Source organism: Labrus bergylta, chromosome 11 (assembly GCF_963930695.1).
Source record: "Labrus bergylta chromosome 11, fLabBer1.1, whole genome shotgun sequence".
In the NCBI taxonomy this organism is placed as follows: Eukaryota; Metazoa; Chordata; class Actinopteri; order Labriformes; family Labridae; genus Labrus; species Labrus bergylta.
Window position 1 is genome coordinate 10,221,852 of NC_089205.1, and position 18,472 is coordinate 10,240,323.

Genomic DNA, 18,472 nt, shown 5'->3' on the forward strand with positions numbered 1-18,472 from the left:
TTGCAAACTGTCAAGTTGAAGGATGGCCGTGTTGAAAATGTAGCTCGAATGAGATTTCTTTTATGATAATTTTCTGCAAAGGAATTTTAAACTGCGAAAAAAGTCTGAAATCATTACAGTGGATGGCTTTAGTCTGCAGGAGCAGGACACGTTGTCATGGCTACAGCAATCATAACACGTCCACTACGAGCTCTTGTTTCTGCCTTAGACAGAATCTGTCATTTCAAAATTAGGTAACATGACTGAGAGTGTCTTTAAAGGTCACATATTCTCCTCCTCTTCAACCAGTTTAAATAAGTCTCAGAGCTCCTCAAAACATGTGTGTGAAGTTTCTTGTTCTAAATCCACTCTGATCCTGTATTTGATCACGACTATAAACCCCTCTATTTCAGCCCTGCTCAGAACAGACTGTTTCTGTGTCTGTACCTTTAAATGTAAATGATCTGTGTCTGACCACGCCCCCTCTCTGGAAGGGCTTGGGTGTTTTGGGCTTTCTCGCTCCATGTCCTATTATTTACAGTGAGAAGGCAGACTCGGGGCAGAACAAACACCTAGCTGTGGGAGTGTCACCCACCTGGGGGAGGGGTTACTGCCCTTTGTGATGTTATGATGGGAAAATCGCCAAACGGCCTGTTTGAGCACACATTTTCTGAAAAGTGGAGCAGGTAAAAGACGGAGAGGATGGACGTTTCTCTTCATTGGGGGGTTTGTAGACGGACTAGAGACACATATTAGAGTTAGAGAAATATGGTGAAGTGGATTGTACAGAATATGTTACCTTTAAAGTCACTTTTGTAACATTCTGAACCAGCTGGCAGGTTTTTTGGTCTTTCAAGACTTTTGACGTAGCAGGTCGTTGCTGCTCTTCCATCGACTCAACCTGTTAGTGAGTTAGTAATTAAAGGGTTAACTGGAATATGACGCAGTAACTGGGAAAGGTAGCGTGAGACCTACAGCGCCGTGTTTCTGTGGAGGTTAAAGGACTTAGTTTGATCTCTGAATCTGTTCTCATGTTTCCCTTTGTACTCTCTCTCAGCGGTCACACTCTCGTCTGTATCTCTGTTTTCAGTTCGACGTGGACGAAAAGACGTACTTCAAGAACATCCTCAACAGCATCAAGTTTAACATCAAGCTGTCGGTGAAGAAGATCCATGAAGAGGTGGACAAAACCACGTGAGTGTCACATCTCCTCACATCTCCTCAGCTGCTGCAGCCGCTGTCTTCATCTCAGCTCGACGACACGAGCGATGCAAAGCAATTACAGATGCTTAATTGATGCTCCGTCCAGCCCGAGCTCTGCAGCTGAGGCTCACACTGGACGCTGCCTGCTCACCAGTTTGAATGTTTGAGCCTCTGAAATGTTTGACATGCTGAACATGTGTCCCCCAGAATCCCTTTCTGGTTTGACATGTTTGTTGATGCGCCTCTAAATTTACCCGACAGATACCAGAGCGATGCACACCGCCACAGAAATCCATTTGATTTACTTATCTGTCTCAGCCAGGTTGCAGCAAAGTGCTCTGGGACATGTGGTTCTTTTTCTGTTCGACACACAGCCCTGTATGTTTGCATGAAGTGCCTCTCTGCTGTGACAACACGTTACAGTCACATTCATATTCAAAGGGTCCCAGAACATCTGTATCACGAGGCCACACGCAACGCCCCGAGAGCTACGGCTCACAATCCTCCTCTATCGCCCAAAAAGTGAACTCTCATCACGAGGCCCGTCTTATCACCAGGAAATAAATAAAGAACCAAACGCACCTCCCCCTCCTCCTCCTCCTCTTCATCCTCCCCCTCTTCTCCCTCCTCCTCTCCCTCCTCCTCCTGTCCCTCCTCCTCCTCCTCCTCCTCTTCCTCCTACTCTCCCTCCTCCTTCTCCTCCTCTCCCTCCTCCTCCTCCCTCCCCCCCATTCCCCTATCTCTCCACAGTCCATCCATCTCTTACTCCTACAACAACAAGGGCATCTCAGACTCTCCGAGTCGCTCGTTTGGGGGGATTTTGTGCCGATCGATTGGTCCGGCTTAAGTGGATTACCATAAAGGAACTGTCTGCGGCTTCATATGCAGAGGCGAACAGTTTGAGCCATGAGGCCACACACGCTGAATATTTCTCACCGGGGGGTTTAGAGGGCGAGATAGACGTCGAGGTGTTTGGGATTCTGATCAGGATTGGTGTGCGTCTCCAGAAGTTAGTGTGTGTGTGTGTGTGTGTGTGTGTGTGTGTGTGTGTGTGTGTGTGTGTGTGTGTGTGTGTGTGTGTGTGTGTGTGTGTGTGTCTGTGTGTCTGTGTGTGTGTGTGTGTGTGTGTGTGTGTGTTTGAGTGTGTGTGTGTGTGTGTGTGTGTGTGTGTGTGTGTGTGTCTCTTTAAATCTCTGCCTGTGTGTCTCCTCAGGTGGCTCCTCCCTCCTCAGGCCCTTAATGCTTACTACCTCCCTAACAAGAACCAAATGGGTGAGTGTGTGCCTCATCATCAGACGTGCTGATATTTGTTCGTCATCTTTATTCCACTCTCTTCATCCGTCTCCCGTTGTCATTCTGCTCTGCGACCCTGACTGCATTAGTTACACACAATTACACTGTGTTTACGACGAGTCGAACAGGACGGACGCTCACAGAGATAAAGCGTCCAAACATCCTCATATCATGTTCCCTCGCTCTCTCACTTCTCGTACTTAAACCCACCCTGGAGGAAAAACAAGCAGCAACACCTTCTCGGTTTTTAACAGATCTCACCCTCCTCGCCCTCCTTCCCCTCCTCACCCTCCTCGCCCTCCTTCCCCTCCTCGCCCTCCTCGCCCTCCTTCCCCTCCTCGCCCTCCTCACCCTCCTCACCCTCCTCGCCCTCCTTCCCCTCCTCGCCCTCCTCACCCTCCTCACCCTCCTCGTCCTCCTTCCCCTCCTCGCCCTCACCCTCGCCCAGGATAGGCCCGCTGTCTGTGTATGCCTGCTGTATCTCTCACCGAAGAATCAATGTTGATGCTCGACAGCCGGAGTTAGACGAACACATTCGTCAGAGCCCCGTGGGTCGAGTTATTTAAGTCGCTCACTTTAACCCTGTGACATCATTCCTCAGCACGGCGTCCATTTTCATACTCAGTGTTTTTAAACTAAATAATGAATAATGCCCTCGTCTTGTACCTCAGTCTCTGTGGCTGATCTGGAATCAGGTTACATTTGAAGATTAAAAGCTTGAGGGTCAGCGTGCAGCGTGCAGCGTGCAGCGCGCAGTGCATGTGAACCAAAGGAAAGTGTAGACGACGTGCCTTAAAGTCATCCATGTTTCACCGTCTGACCTCCAGCTAATTTGTCTTCTGTAGGTCGTCAGAGGCGTTAGAATAAGTTTCATAAGCAGCTAATCGGTGGGTTACATCAGACAGTGATCAGCTGTTCTCCAGGACTCCATTTTGTGTTTCGCTTTAAATCGACACATCCTGACAGACAGAGAGACTCCGTCATTGTCCTCTAAAGCGGCCTCACATCACGATTTAAGACGGTTTCATATGTTTTTATTCTACGTCTACTTCTTGCCATCTATGTATCAGCCGAGGTCATTCAGTCTGAACTCTGAATCCTCACTGTGTGATGTTCAAACGTGTGTTTTCTTCTCTCCTCCAGTTTTTCCTGCCGGCATCCTGCAGCCCACCCTCTACAACCCCGAGTTCCCTCAGTAAGTAGCCGTCATTCTGTCCTCGCCTGTAGGGACGCAACAACATCCCCACGCCACAACAACAAAGGTCATTACAGGCGACATTAGTCTGGCAAACCTGTGTTTCCCTCAAGTCCCAGCACGCCTGATTAAACCAATTTAACTACCCACCAAGAGCTCAATTACTGAACAAGGTCCCGCTAATGGAACAGGTGTCATTCAGAGGTTGCCTTCCTGAATCTGAGTCCGTGAAGTAATTTGGCGGTGCATGGGAGCAGAGCGCCTCCCGGTCTGCGTCTGTCTCATTTCTGCCTCTCAGAGAAGCTCTTTGTGTTGATGAATTTATGCATTACATTAGAGTAAAAAAACTGTTTAGAACTTTAAATGAGTCATCAATTTAACTTGGAACACACTTTATCTCTGAGCTGCACACAGCTGTTAGCGCTGTCACCTCTCAGTGACAAGGTTCCTGGTTTGAATCCTGAGTCAGGCTGGACTGCTCTGTGGAGTCTGACTGTTCTCCCCGTGAACAACCCCACACCACAGACTGTAAATAATAGTGGACCAAGCCTGAGTGACCGTCTGTTCCTGCAGGGGGCGCTGGAATCCCATCGATGGCGGTCTCCATGCTGGAAATGCTGTCTCAGTCTAATTTTCAGTCAACCTAACGACAGGCTGAGAGCTGGAGCTGAGGAGGGTTATAAGACTCCTGACAAACAGTTACACCGCGCCCACCTGTCAATCATGTCAGCTACACGGCTTATTGTGAATAACTCTTATCCTTCATCAAATCAAAACTGATGAGTCATCAAAACATTCACCCCCCCGTACAGTGTGTGTCGATCGAGACATGAGCTAATCAGACCTATATGGTTTTTTGAACCAGGCTGTAAACATGTTAATCTCTGCTGTAAAAACAAGCTGTTTAGAATGGGATGTGACTTCCTGTGCTTCTGCAGCCAGCATCTAGTGGACACTCCAGGAACTGCAGGATTTTACACTTCAGCATCAGCTTCAACACTGGAGGTTAATGCTTGGTTCTAGAATGGCGTCTGGAGAGCTGGCCAATCAGAAGAATGTGGGCATGTGGGGAGGTGGGCCATAAAGAGACAGAGAGAAATGAACTCTTTCAGGCAGAGGCTGAAATGAGGGTTTTTACTGACACCAGTATCAGATAAATGAGATCATGTAAAGCTGCTCTAAAGGTTTTACACAACATGAAACATGAGGAGAAGATGGACGATTTAAACAGAGGCAGAGGCAGCGAGGTAATTTGCTATTTTGGACACATTAACTTCTCTGTGACTCATGTTAGAACTCTCCCCAAGTTTATGACCACACGGCACGTACATGATTTAAAAAACCTCAAGACTTTATGAAGGTGGAAGATCAACAGGAAAAGTTTGAGTGTGGCGGTTGAGAAGACGAATGTGCATGTGAAGTAATAAAAAGCAAAGCTCTTCACCTGCTGCTGCTGGTGTTACGTCTGGATCCTGCCAATGCATACAGCAACGAACAAATAGCTTCACTTCCTCCTGCACTCGTACCAACTCCCCTGAGTAATTACACACACACACACACACACACACACCTCTATTAGCAGTTTGTGAAGCCAACATTAGCCTACACGTCTATGTCTTCATTAGAGCTATTCTCTACTATTTCCACTACCTGCTGTCGTGCATGCTGATCGATATTAATTAATGATGTAGTTAGGAGTGTGTGTGTGTGTGTGTGTGTGTGTGTGTGTGTGTGTGTGTGTGTGTGTGTGTGTGTGTGTGTGTGTGTGTGTGTGTGTGTGTGTGTGTGTGTGGGTGGGTGGGTGGGTGCGAGAGTGTGATTGTGTGTGTGGGAGTGAGACAGTTTATGGGCGGTTAGGACTACTGAAGTAATAACTTCATGGGGACAAACACACAAGCACAAGCACACACATACACACACACACACACACACACACACACACACACACACACACACACACCTTCACGTTGAGTATAATGAAGCCTCAATCAGCCAGTTAGTTTAAAGTCGGGCTCGGTGTGAGGCGGCGTATCGACTGGCTGTCAGAAAGTCATTTTCAGACGTAGCCATGTGAACTGCCCTCGCCGTGCCCCCTCATCGCTCTCTGTATCTGCACAAGTCGCACAGACAGCGCTCCAGCTCGGAACAGGGGTCAAGGAGAGGCGGGGAGCGACAGGAGCACGAGGAGGGGGCACCTGAGGACGGAGAGATAGTAGGTGGGACATAACGTTGGGATGGATCAGGATGGAAAGAGTTATTCTGCCTTCATGTTTGATGCACTCGTACTTATCTTTACAATCAGTGGAACATTTTGAAACCAGGAGGAGGCTACGTCCACTTCTTCTACAGTCCCCGGTTTGAACACAGTGCCTTTAAGTTTCTTTCTTTCGACACAGACCTGATCCACACGGCTCCAGAATTAGATCCCCAGTGCAGCTCCTGTTTCATCTGCTTTGGCTGAGCTGAATAAGCAATGAGGACGACGAGTCAAAACAAGGGAGAGTAATCCCGCGAGCGGACGTTAATGACTCTGAGACACTTCAAATCAATCTGAAGGCACTCTGCGAGCGAGCATACAGAACAAACTCTGGATATCTCAGAGAGCAAGTTTGGAAATCCAAAAACCGGGTAGCTTTTCTGATTTACATTTAAATTTATAAAGAGAGTCAGTATTTCCAATTTCATGATATGATGAGGCTCCTTAAGCTTTTTAAAACATGCTAAAGGAGCTTCAGGATGATGGAGTTTTTGAGGGGAAGAATTTAGCACTCAGACAAACTTTATATTATAAAGACAGGAAGCAGTTAGAGAGGCAGCGTCCAAACGAAATGGAAATCCACTGAGCAGCTTCTTCAGTTCTCATAAAACCAACAATCTCGTTCACTTCTCTGTCTCATTTCATAACACTTCTCTTCATTAATGAGCAATATGTAACTCTGACACCTAGTGTTTAAAATGGGTACTGCAGTCTAAATTCTAAACATTGTAGAGAGCTGTCTCTCCCCCCCCCCCCCCCCCTCCTCTCTAGAGTCGATGCTCACGCAGGTTGCCATGTGGTGGACACTGAAGCTTCAGTGTTTATCCAGCTCTGCATTGGTCTTGTGGGACTTAAAATTTTGGGTCACATCTTTGTGACAGCTGACGTTGTCTGGAAACAACTCATTGGCTTTAAAATACTTTTATTGACATTAAAGTATTCAGCCTGCGTACAGGAGTTTAAGAAAAGTCATCATCATGTGTGTTACCTGCAGAAATCCAATGAAGGGTTTGATTGGCTGGTAAATCAAAGGAAAAGATCATGTTTGTCTTCTTTAAATCATGAATTCACATCCTCTCTTCCTCCAGGTCTCTGAACTACGGAGGGATAGGAGCCATAATCGGTCATGAGCTAACACATGGATATGATGACTGGGGTAAGGATAACTACCCATAATGCACTGCAACCAGCCATGCTCATACACTCATCCGTCTTCCCCCACTTTGAGTTATACTCCCTCAGTTTGCACAGAAAGAGTGAAGCTTGCCCTCATCGTTTTATCATTCATGACTTTTTAGAAGTGCAGACTTTTTTAAACGGCCATCTCTAACTTTCACTTCCTGTCTGAAGCGTCGCCCGTTAAGAGACATCAGAGTCATAACATGACGGTGTGAAATCTCTGCAAGCCAGATCCCTCCGGTACTGGAGGAGCTTTGACTCTGACTGTTCGGTTAGTGCAACAAAACGTTCAGGATACGTTCAGGACACGGACGCTCTCCTTCAGCGTCTGCACCAAACGTGGTCAGTGGTTAGTTCACACGCCCCATGTACAGAGGCAGTGTCTTCAAAGCGAGCAGCAGGGTTCGAATCCAACCTGTTGACCCTTTTCCCGCATGTCGTTCCCCACTCTCTTCTTACTCTATCCGTTGTCCTGTCTCTCTAATGAAGGCTTAAAAAAAGCTCAAACAAAACGATCGAACCATAACGTCAACGTTTCCACCCCGAGAAGGAAAGTGTTAGCATCCGTCCTCGATGGCTAAAACAGTGCTAAGCACACACATTATCTGACGTCTGAAGGGAAACTAGGCTGAGAATATGAAGTTCAACGTGAACACAGTTCAGAGTTTCCTCGACTGGTTTAGCGGAAAGGCCGGACAGTCAGTGGTTTGAGTCCTGTGGTATGCTGGGCAGCTCTTCAGACGGTAAAGGAAAGTTACAGGTTGTGTTTTCTTCATGCTAACGCTGCCCCCCCCCCCCCTCCCCTGCCCTTTTGCCCTTCATCTTAGTGATGCAATGGTTCATGTCCCTAGGGGGCCAGTACGACCGCAATGGCAACCTCAAACAGTGGTGGACTGAAGACTCCTACAGAAAGTTCCAGACGAAGGCTGAATGTATCGTCAAGCTGTACGACAACTTCACAGTTTATAACCAGAGGGTGAGTCTACACACACACACACACACACACACACACACACACACACACACATTGATTGTTCCGTACGTGTCAAAACGCACTACAGAAAAGGAAAAAGAAAAAAACAATTCACACTTTATCCCATGTACAGAAAAGAGCAGGGAGAAGAATAAATCTTGTGATTTAAAATTTCAGATTTTGTAAAACGCTGTGGATGTTATCATGGTGTCACCAGTCACTGCTTGTCTTTGAAACGTGTCCTCTGTGTGTGTGCGTGTGTGTGCATGTGTTTAGGTAAACGGTCGTCTCACGTTGGGGGAGAACATCGCAGACATGGGAGGTCTCAAACTGTCGTATTATGTGAGTGCCTTCTGATAGCATCGTTGTGGTTTTGTATCTTCACTGAGTCTGAACATTTCCTCTTCAGTTTCGTGTCTCTTTAATTTTCTAGCTCAAAGATCCGTCTCTTTATCTCTCTTTAACCTCCATAAACCAATCAGCTCTTTGTTTGCTCCAAAGTCCAGAGCAAAAAAGTGACCAAGAGTCAGGATCCACGTTTTACTCCGATTCTCTTTCTCTGCTCATATCAGAGTGTGTGTGTGTGTGTGTGTGTGTGTGTGTGTGTGTGTGTGTGTGTGTGTGTGTGTGTGTGTGTGTGTGTGTGTGTGTGTGTGTGTGTGTGTATGTCTGTGTGAGTGTGTGTGTGTGTGTGTGTTGAATGGGAGAACATCTTGAATGATCTTAACGTGCAGCGCTGCGTGTAAGGTCGAGGATTTTTTAAGGAACATCTGCAGCCGGAGAATTTAAAGATCTCTGCTTTGTTTTCATGTTGATGCTACAGTTGATGTGAGTTCAGGGATCATGTGAGTCTCTGGTCTTGTTTTATTGATTGTCTCCACATTTCCTCTCCGTCCTCATCCAGGCATATCAGAAGTGGGTGCGGGAACACGGCCCGGAGAGACCCCTGCCCGGCCTCAGATACACTCATGAACAGCTGCTCTTCATCGCCTTTGCACAGGTACAGAAACCTCCCACTAAACTGTCTTTCATTTACAACAGCAACTGGACACAACAGCTTCCCGACTATGACGGTTCAGGTCTGAAGTAAAAAAAAGTGTTTATTGAAAGGGAACCGTTCTCAGGTGTGTTTCTGTGTTCGTCTTTTTAGAACTGGTGCATGAAGAGAAGATCTCAGTCCATCTACCTGCAGCTGCTGACCGACAAACACGCACCAGAGCACTACAGGTACACACACACACACACACACACACACACATACACACACACATTCACTCACATATTCACTCACACAGATACACACACACACACACACACACACACACACACACACACACACACACACATACACACACACATTCACTCACATATTCACTCACACAGATACACACACACACACACACACACACACACACACACACACACACACACACACATACACACATACACACACACACACATACACACACACACTGTGATTAAAAACAGTAATCGTTTGATCACTTCCTGTCACTAAGAATGTTTCAGATATTCATCAAAACATTTCTAACACGTAAGAATTTAAATTGAAGATCGTCTTTCTGTTTTAAAGGATTATGTCAGTACTGCAGCCGGTCATTAGGGGGAGCTCTACATGTTTTGGCTTCATCTGTCACGTCGTCCATCGTTCTACATTCTGATGAGTCTGATCATTACTCAATGTTTAATGACCTCCTCTTTCCTCCCTGCAGAGTGATCGGCAGTGTTTCCCAGTTTGACGAGTTCGCCCGAGTCTTTCACTGTCCCAAAGGAACGCCCATGAACCCTTCGGACAAATGCTCCGTCTGGTGACCTCTCGGCTCGCCTTGTTGACCTTTAGGGTCGGATTTCTTCTTTGTGAAGCTCCGCCCACTCACATCCTCCTGCCCTACGTCACCTTCATCAGAGTACAGGATGAAACAGGAAGTCTCTCCTCGCCTTTAAAGCGTGCCGGAGGAAAAGCGCCTCTTCATCATCATGCCACACGTTTCAGTCACACGTTTCAGTCACACGTTTCAGTCACACGTTGCACGCCGTCTGTGAAACATGTACATATATATCATCGTGTTATATTTTTCTATGTTATTTTCAAATCATTTATTTTTCTATTTTAGCAGATATCTCACTTTATGATGAGCTGATTCTTTTTACATCTCATGACGTGTTTCCCTCCTTCGTGGCATCAAGCAGAAAAACTTCAGCCAATCAGACGAGTTCAGACGGGCAGCCAATGAGATTTCAGTCCCTTAACGTGGCGAGGACAGATTTTCACATGACCTGAGATCAGTAGCATCCTCGTGCCTGTCAATGTGTTGTTCTTTCTGTGTGGTGTTGGGAGTTTGATTTGTGCCGTGGCGCTGCCCTCTGGTGGCTTCAGACTGTAACGCCTCACTAATTCAACACACCATGACTGTTGTATCCTTTGCCTGTTGCTGTGAGTGTTTGTACGTTTTTTAAAAATTCGTCCACTTTTTTTAAAGGAGAAGAAAAAAGATGGCCCACGTTTTTTCTCAGGATTTGTAGCAAAGTGAAGCTCTGAATGAGAGATGCTCAGATGTCTGTCTCTTTAAATCTTCAGCCTAAAGAAAAGCGTCTCTTGATCAACAGCAACAACTCCCTCCGATTGGAAGAGGCTGATGGACAGAGGATCCTTCACTGATCAGTGTTGGACTGTTTGTGAAAGCTGATGTAGCTCATGGCGCCCGTTGATCTCCTCACGCTTTGCATCTTTGTTCTCGCTATCTGAGTGTCGGAACCAGAAGAAACCATATTAGAACAGGGGGGGGGGGTGTTGGTACTATAGACTGTATAAAGATGGACAATGCTTCTCAACCTCCCTCTGTTGTAAAAGTTTGAAGCCACAAAGCGTCTGTGATGGACGCTGACATGTTGCCTTGGTGACGTCATTTGAAGTCAGACTCTGGGTGTGAGCAGCAGTGTTGACATCCTGCTTCTTCCTCAAAACACACATTTTAAGGCCCCGTGTCCACCTGGCGTTTTGAGCTCTTGAGCGTTTGTATGAAGCGTTTGTGCGCTGAGAAAAGAAGCGCCACAGTCTGTTCGTCCTGTCTCCATGACAACGGTCTTGTATTGACAACGCTCGCTGTTTGACCGACGCTGTTCCGTTACTTTTTACTGCATGTTTTATATTTGAGATCGTTTTTTTCCTTCACTCTGAGAACCAAACGGACGGTGTTTGTCCTCCATCTTTGTCAGGACACGTAGCGAAGACGATGTGGTCACAGGGCACGACCCGTAGTAGGCAAAGATGCGCAGAATATCGTATACAGTTTGAAAAGAGCGCCAGTGACGTCAACAACGCCTTTCTGAAAACTTGAAAGATTGTCAAGAACAAAAAAGGAGCACTCTGTAAAAATCTGGGTGCTGTGCTTTTTTCTTTACGTGTCTGCCTGCTGCTGCAAACACTCACTGCTCGCTGGTGCTCAGAAAGAAAACGCCAGGTGGACACGGGACCTAGTTTACAAAGAGAACGAGAAAGATCCGCCCCCTAGTGGCCATTAGAGAGAATGCAGCAATGGCTTGACTTTTAAAAACCAAGAAGCTACATCCACTGTCTATATACAGTCTGTGTACGTCTGTGGACGCAGCGTGTGAGGTGACATCATACAGGTTTTCATCCAATCAGAGAGAAGCTAACACTCTGTGTACATACGAGAGAGGGCGGCGATTTGTACGCAAAAAAAAAATTACTTTTTTATAAAAGAGCCGGTACAAAAAATGTTGAGTCTTTGAGGAGAAGTTTCTGAGATGTTACGGCTGTACAGTTTGTTTTTAAAGAACGTGCATGTTTCTCATCATGGACCTGTGATCGATACATGTCGAGGAACACACACACACACACACACACACACACACACACACGCACACACACACACACACACACACACACACACATACACACACACACACACACACATAGGCCAGGATCTACAGCTGCTAATCCACATGTGGCTGCTCTCTCTTCCTCTCTGTTGGTCACCGTTTAATGTTTGAATAAAAACAAAGGATCACTGTGTCCCATGCTTCAGTCTGTGCTCAGGTGTGTGTGTGTGTTGGATATTATCTTTGTGTATGTGTGTTGGATATTATCTGTGTGTGTTGTCAGCTGTGTCCTCTCAGGCTCTGATCCTCAGATGTGAGCCAGCTCTCCTTTGGCCTCTGTGGTAGTTTACCTCTGCAGCTGCACTTCCTGTTTGCAGAAAAGCTTCAAAACCAAACATGAACATAAGTAATAAATAAATAAATATGAAAGATGATGTTTAATGCAAAACAGAGGCAAAACAAACAAGACAAAAAGTTCATCATCAACCTGCAGGAGTTGAACTTTCCCTCCATAACGAGGATCTGTCTGCAGAGCACGCTGCAGCTAACGAGGAGCTGCTGAGTAAAGAGTCCATCAGTGTTAACTCATCCATCCACACACATTCACACGCCGCAGACCAATCGGCGGGATCCAACCCCACGACCTTCAGGTTGACAGACAATCGACTCTCCCACTGAGCCACAGCCGCCGTTATAAGCAGCTTACTAGTGAAAATTGTGATCTTTAATTTAAAGTGTTAAAATGACTTGAAGAATTTCTTAAACCAAAACACTTTGACAGATACACTTTGTTGTGTCCACAAATAAAATGCATGTAGGATTCGTTCTGCATACTTTGAATGTAGTTACACCTTCAGTCTACAAGGGGGCGCAGTGAGACTCCGTAGAGCAGGGGTGCCCAACCTTTTTTGAACCAAGATCTACTTTTAAAGTTGCAGTCTGCAGAGATCTACCAGTCCACATAGTGAGCCGTAGCCTTTACCGACAGCTACATTTTAATATTACGTTTGTATTTATATCACATATGTTTTTCCCTTAATTTAGTTTACAACAAACAACTTTAATCTGTGTGGAGATGTTCACAGACTACAGCAGGCTGCTGTGAGATGATGTTGCTTTTGTTAAATTAGCTGCAGACACGGTGAGAGTGAACGGAGTAATGTCCAACCGACCGTTTGACCGGGTCACGTGTGTTCCCACCTCGGTCCGTACGGATCACGGATCAACTGTGTGCTGTAGCACTAAAAGTAAAAAGTAAAAAGGTTCGCGTGGTGGCTGGCGCTCCAGTGCAAGTGTGTGTGTGTGTGTGTGTGCGCGTTTGCGCTGTTTGTTGGTGTGCCTCGTCCCCCGCGATGCTCACAGTCATGACAGCAGAGAGGAGCAGAGAAAAGTAGCTGCAGCTTCATCAAATGCGCTTAATACTCGTAGCATAGTTTCTATTTATGACTTTTTTGTAAAACATTTACCCCCCTGGTTTTACCTGCACGTCCTTGCGCATGCCTGCACTCTCTCTTGCGCGCTCTCTCTCTCTCTCGCTCCCCCGCTCGCTCTCATGCACGCAGCAATTTCATGAATAAATGAAAAATTAAATACACACAGGTCGGATGTATACTTGGGCTCCCCACACAGGTATCGTGTGTGGGAAACAGTGCAATGAGATGAAATTGAAATCAATTTTCTATTTTACAATTGTATTTTATATTGACTAAACATCTCGATCGACTGAGAATCAGTCAGCGATCTACCTGTCGATCGCGATCGACTGTTTGGGCACCCCTGCCGTAGAGGACAGGTGAGACTGTTAAGGTAAAGGAAAGACGAAGATAGATGAATAAACAGACTCACCAACTAAAACACTTCAGCTCAAATCTGAATGTATTTATTGAAAAGATGAATGTGTTTAAAAAAAAGTGAATTAAATGTTATCTGTCGATGTTTTCATCTTTAGTAAACACAGTTTTCTTCCCGCTCTTATTATTTACCAAAGACCCTGACATTCAGTCCGTGTGGTTTACGGTCTTTGGGTCTTTACTTCACGGAAACCTGAAACAGCTGTGACACGTTATAAACAGATCTCTGGCGCCATCCTGTGGCTGACCTGCAGAACAACGAGCTGCTGAGGTGCAGCAGAGATTTTCACTTTCATTTCAGCTCCAGCGAGTCGAAGCAGAGAGAAGTGTTTGAGACTGATCGAGGAAAGATTGTGTTGATGGATCTGAAGGAGGGGACTCGACAATGCAGACAATGGTGAGACTATTATTTATATATTTATATATTATAAAGAGAGAGAGACTGAACTGTCAGCAGGACTCTACTGGTGTGGATATTATTAGAAAGTGAGTTCACTGTTTAGAGAGAGGAGGCAACATGGAGGCTTTACCGGTTGAAAGTAAAGTGAAAGTCCGGCAGGATCAGGGTCCGGGTCCAGGTCCGAGTCAGGGGCATGAGATTTAGACTACAGTTTGTGTTTGTGAGACTCTGTGACTCCTGTCAGTGAAGATGTGATGTCAGACTGATCTCGCTAACTACAGGAGAAATACATATTTATATAAATAAATATTTATATAAATATATATTTATTATAAACAGTGTAAAGCTTTTAGTTTGGAAGCTGGAAAGAAACTCAAATGTTTACTTTCACTTTCGTCCTATCAGGAGACAGATCAGCTGCGAGGGAAGAAAGGGGAGGGGCTAAAACATTATGCGATTTTGTATCGCGATATTTTATCGTCTCATGACCAAATATCCTTTTATTATATTAATAGTTAATATGCTTTTTAAATGTTTAACAGCTGAAGAGGTTCCACAATTCAATTTGAACGTGGTCAAAAGAAACCAAAAAGACGAGAGAGAAGAAGAAGAAGACATGAGGGGTTTTAAGAACAAACAGTCCTGGGAACTTTTAAAAGAGAACTACAAACAATGGAGACTTTAAATCTTTCTGCATTCACATCGCCATGGTGACAGCTGATATGAACCTTAAAGTGGCGTGAGCGTCGCATTTCCTCCGTCACGTGAACACTCAGTAACGCCTGGACTTTGTTGTTTTTTTAAAATCAATTTAAATGCCTTTAGCAGCGTTTAACATTTACAGTTAGATCTTAAAATGGCGGTTGCTGGTACTGGATTGGCTCTCGTGTTCGACCAATCAACATACAGAGAAGTATCTTTTCAAGTCACTCTTGTGCTGGGAGAGTCCCTCCTCTGAAGCCGGAGCTTAACGGGTTGCTCTAAACGGGAACCAGGAACTTAAAGAGTTCCTGCAGGGATGAATCAATCAAAAGGGGCGGGGTCTAACAGTTCCTGGATCTATGAAAAAGTTCCTGTAGTTCTAATGAAGCAGAAACTTTTATAAATGATTATCTCTCTCTCTTTAGCCACAAACCAGTTGCAGAGACTAACTTCGCTCTGCATGAAACTCACTGCAGACGCTTCCTGTGCGTCTGTCCCGACTGTGATGAGGCGGTTCCTCGAGAGCAGCTGGACCAGCACAGAGAGGAGCAGCACACACAGGTACACACGCACTGATACAGCACACACAGGTACACACACAGGTACACACACAGGTACACACACAGGTACACACACAGGTACACACACAGGTACACACACAGGTACACACACAGGTACACACACAGGTACACACACAGGTACACACGCACTGATACAGCACACTCAGGTACACACTCACTGGTACACACAGGTATACATTCACTGATTGGTTGATTGATTATTGATTGATTGGTTGATGTGTCACTGGAGGTTCACTCTTCGTCCGTGTGTCTGCAGGTGAGATGCTCGAAGTGCAACCAGAGGATGGAGCGTTGTCAGCTGTTAGATCATGAGGTGAGCAGACCAGCTAAATGTTTATTCTTTCAATTCCCAAATACGTAAAGATACACGTGTAAAAAAAACTTCTTTACTGAAGTAAAGAAAACAGGCTCTGTAGAAAATCAAACAAAACGTTTCAGCTAGCAGTAACCTCCAGTGTTGAGAAATGAAGCTGAAGTGTAAAATCCTGCAGTTCCTCGAGTGTCCACTAGAGGCTGGCTGCAGAAGCACAAGAAGTCACATACACATTTTACAGCAGAGATTAACATGTTTACAGCCTGATTCAAAAAAACAAATAGGTCCGATAAGCTCACGTCTTGATCGACACACACAGTACGGGGGGTGAATGTTTTGATGACTCATCAGTTTTGATTTGATGAAGGATAAGAGTTATCCACAATAAGGCGCGTAGCTGACATGATTGACAGGCGGGCGCGGTGTAACGGTTTGTCAGGAAGCTTCACGAGGTGGAGATGTTAAATCAGGATTTGCTGCTAGACGTAAATGTATCAATGTTCATGTTGTTTCCATGAGTGCCGTTCTCGTCTTCAACCCGTCTGTCTCGTCTCTCTCCACTCAGACTGACGAGTGTGGCGAGCGCATGCAGAGCTGTCACTTCTGCGAGCTGGAGATGCCGTTCAAGAAGCTGGACGAACACACCCTGGTCTGTGGGAGCCGCACCAAGCACTGCAGGGACTGTGGCCGCTACGTGACCCTGAGGGACCAGCCCGAGCACGCTTTGACCTGCTCGGACGCCGCCAACACATCTGGTCCCCCTCAAACTACCAGAACACTACCACCAAACAGTAAGGGGGAGTGGCCTGCGGATCTAGTGTCCAGGAGACTTTTGTTTTACCTAAACTGTGAACATGCTTCTTCTTTTTTTCACAGAAGTGGAAGGTCGAGCTTCATCGCCAGCAGAGGAAGACGAGGTAAACACACTCACAGTCATGTTAGCTTAGTTTAGCCACCAGAAGCTAACGGACACACCTGACACCTGGGTCACGTGTTGTACCTTTGCAATCAACAAGCTCAGATAAAATCACCTTCATGGTGCTAACAGTCAGTGGATATTAGGCAGGGTGTTTCAAAGGGGGGGTCCTGACCCACTTGGGGGTCCCCACTTGGGGGTCCCCACGGGGCGCTAGCGGGATCTTGGAAATTTTTAGGGACAAGAAGAGGAATTGAAACAAAAAAACACTAGAACCAATCAGAATCGAGCAGCTGCAATGAGTCACACTGACTAATCAGAGAGTTGCAGTACCAATAAAAAATTAGCCACCAGAACCAGGACCAGGGGAGACCACCCGGGCCTCTAAGAGTCAGGAAACATAAAGTACGGCTCTACGAGAGCGAGTACTAAAGTCATGATGTGACAAAAACATCCTTGCCATTCTTTAAAGCCGTCTAACCTTAACCTCACATTTATCCAGAGAGAGGTCCGAGCCAGAGGCGGATGCAACACGGGGGTCCTTGGCACGTCAGAGGTCTGAAAATTCTGTCCTAAAACTTTTTTACTCCCCAAAGCAGCTGGAGCGCGTTCTTCCAGCCAGCTCTGAGCACAAAGAGGCGGAGTCAGAGGAAGACGAGGAAGAGAGCGAGGCCTCTCCTCGACTGAGCAGCACCTACAGAGCGACCTCGCTGTCAAACGGACCGAGAAATGGTCCTGGGGGAGACCCAGACCAGATCAGCACCTGCCCCCACTGTCACCTGGCTCTGCCCGTCCCCACTCTTCGCTGGCACCAGGTAAACACCCCGACAGGTATCCAATGAGATCTGAACTTACCTGGTTGAAATGCTGACGGGTTTGTCTCGTCTTTGTGTTTGAAGGTGAAGTGCAGGAACCACGCCCTCTTCAGGTAAAGAGAGAGAGAGCGTCACGCGGTGGATCAGCGTCCTCAAACTGATGGAAGACGAGACTAAGAACTGTTCGACCGTTTGATTATAATCAGAATCCTGGGTTTTATTTGTGTCTAAAGGAAGGTTCACGTGGTTTCACGTGTTTTTAAGACTTGTTTGCTCCACGACTCCACGTCTTCATTCGTCAACCAGTTTCCTCTGACGTCAAGCTGAAGGCGGAAAGTTCAAATCCTGTTATGATGTCTTCACTGTTATATTCATCATGTCGCTGCTGTAACGATCAGGAACTGATGTGAAGAGACCAATAAAAACATCTTGTCATTCGACCAGTCTCGTCATTCGACCATTTCCACTCTGACGTGACCTTATTAGGAAGGCTGTAGCTTAAAGTGCATAGAAATGTGTTGATGCTAACGTTAGCCATCATGATTAGCGTGTCATACCTTTGATCAGTTCTGTTGTCAAACCTTCGCTAACACGATGCATCGTCTCTCCAGCTGCTGATCAACGAGGAGGAGAACATTAAAGATGATTTTATGGCGAGTCAGATTTCTGTTTGTTCATCAAACACAACAGAGCAGAACGTGAACGCTTCAGAGCGCAACATTAGCTTCAACTCTTGAAGAAAAAAAACTCCTGATCACCTCTGAATATTCGTTCAGTTAGAATATGTAAAGGTATAAATCTTAATGTCTGCTTAGAGCACTAAATAATATAATACATTCATGAGCTGCTGATTAAGTTTAAATGATCAGAAACTGACGGGCTGCACAGTGGTGCAGTGGTTAGCTCTGTCCCCTCACAGCGAGGAGGTTCCTGGTTTGAATCCCCGTCTGACAGG

At 46.0% G+C, this 18,472-nt stretch overlaps 2 protein-coding genes across 6 annotated transcripts in view; both read left to right on the forward strand.

Annotated features, from left to right (window-relative positions):
* LOC109986287 (endothelin-converting enzyme-like 1) overlaps positions 1-12,133 on the forward strand; it is a 40,590-nt gene extending 28,457 nt beyond the window's left edge. For 3 of the 4 annotated variants that reach the window (XM_065960792.1, XM_065960791.1, XM_065960790.1), the window contains 9 exons: positions 1,070-1,173; positions 2,396-2,454; positions 3,619-3,670; positions 7,016-7,083; positions 7,934-8,082; positions 8,356-8,421; positions 8,984-9,079; positions 9,230-9,306; positions 9,810-12,133. In XM_065960792.1, the coding sequence (XP_065816864.1) occupies positions 1,070-1,173; positions 2,396-2,454; positions 3,619-3,670; positions 7,016-7,083; positions 7,934-8,082; positions 8,356-8,421; positions 8,984-9,079; positions 9,230-9,306; positions 9,810-9,909 (771 nt within the window). In that variant the 3' untranslated portion in view covers positions 9,910-12,133. The remainder of the gene's footprint in view (positions 1-1,069; positions 1,174-2,395; positions 2,455-3,618; positions 3,671-7,015; positions 7,084-7,933; positions 8,083-8,355; positions 8,422-8,983; positions 9,080-9,229; positions 9,307-9,809) is intronic. The other variant, XM_020636891.3, reaches the window with a different exon arrangement.
* A 1,847-nt stretch (positions 12,134-13,980) lies between these two features.
* xaf1 (XIAP associated factor 1) lies at positions 13,981-17,955 on the forward strand. Of its 2 annotated transcripts, none has more exons than XM_020636869.3 (7): positions 13,981-14,187; positions 15,318-15,453; positions 15,730-15,786; positions 16,352-16,577; positions 16,663-16,703; positions 17,302-17,517; positions 17,602-17,955. In XM_020636869.3, the coding sequence occupies exons 1-7, from the start codon at positions 14,150-14,152 to the stop codon at positions 17,632-17,634; spliced, it is 747 nt and encodes a 248-aa protein (XP_020492525.2). In that variant the 5' UTR covers positions 13,981-14,149; the 3' UTR covers positions 17,635-17,955. The 2 variants fall into 2 exon arrangements, with proteins under 2 accessions (XP_020492525.2, XP_020492524.2); XM_020636868.3 differs by having other exon boundaries at positions 14,013-14,187; positions 17,299-17,517.
* The last annotated feature ends 517 nt before the right edge of the window (positions 17,956-18,472 follow it).

Bases quoted from the DNA above. Each gene is read 5' to 3' on its own strand.
- xaf1 (XM_020636868.3), top strand. From the start codon at position 14,150: ATGGATCTGAAGGAGGGGACTCGACAATGCAGACAATG. The intron at 15,454-15,729 runs GTACACACGCAC...GTGTGTCTGCAG, and splicing joins GAGAGGAGCAGCACACACAG to GTGAGATGCTCGAAGTGCAA. The intron at 16,578-16,662 runs GTAAGGGGGAGT...TTTTTTTCACAG, and splicing joins CAGAACACTACCACCAAACA to AAGTGGAAGGTCGAGCTTCA.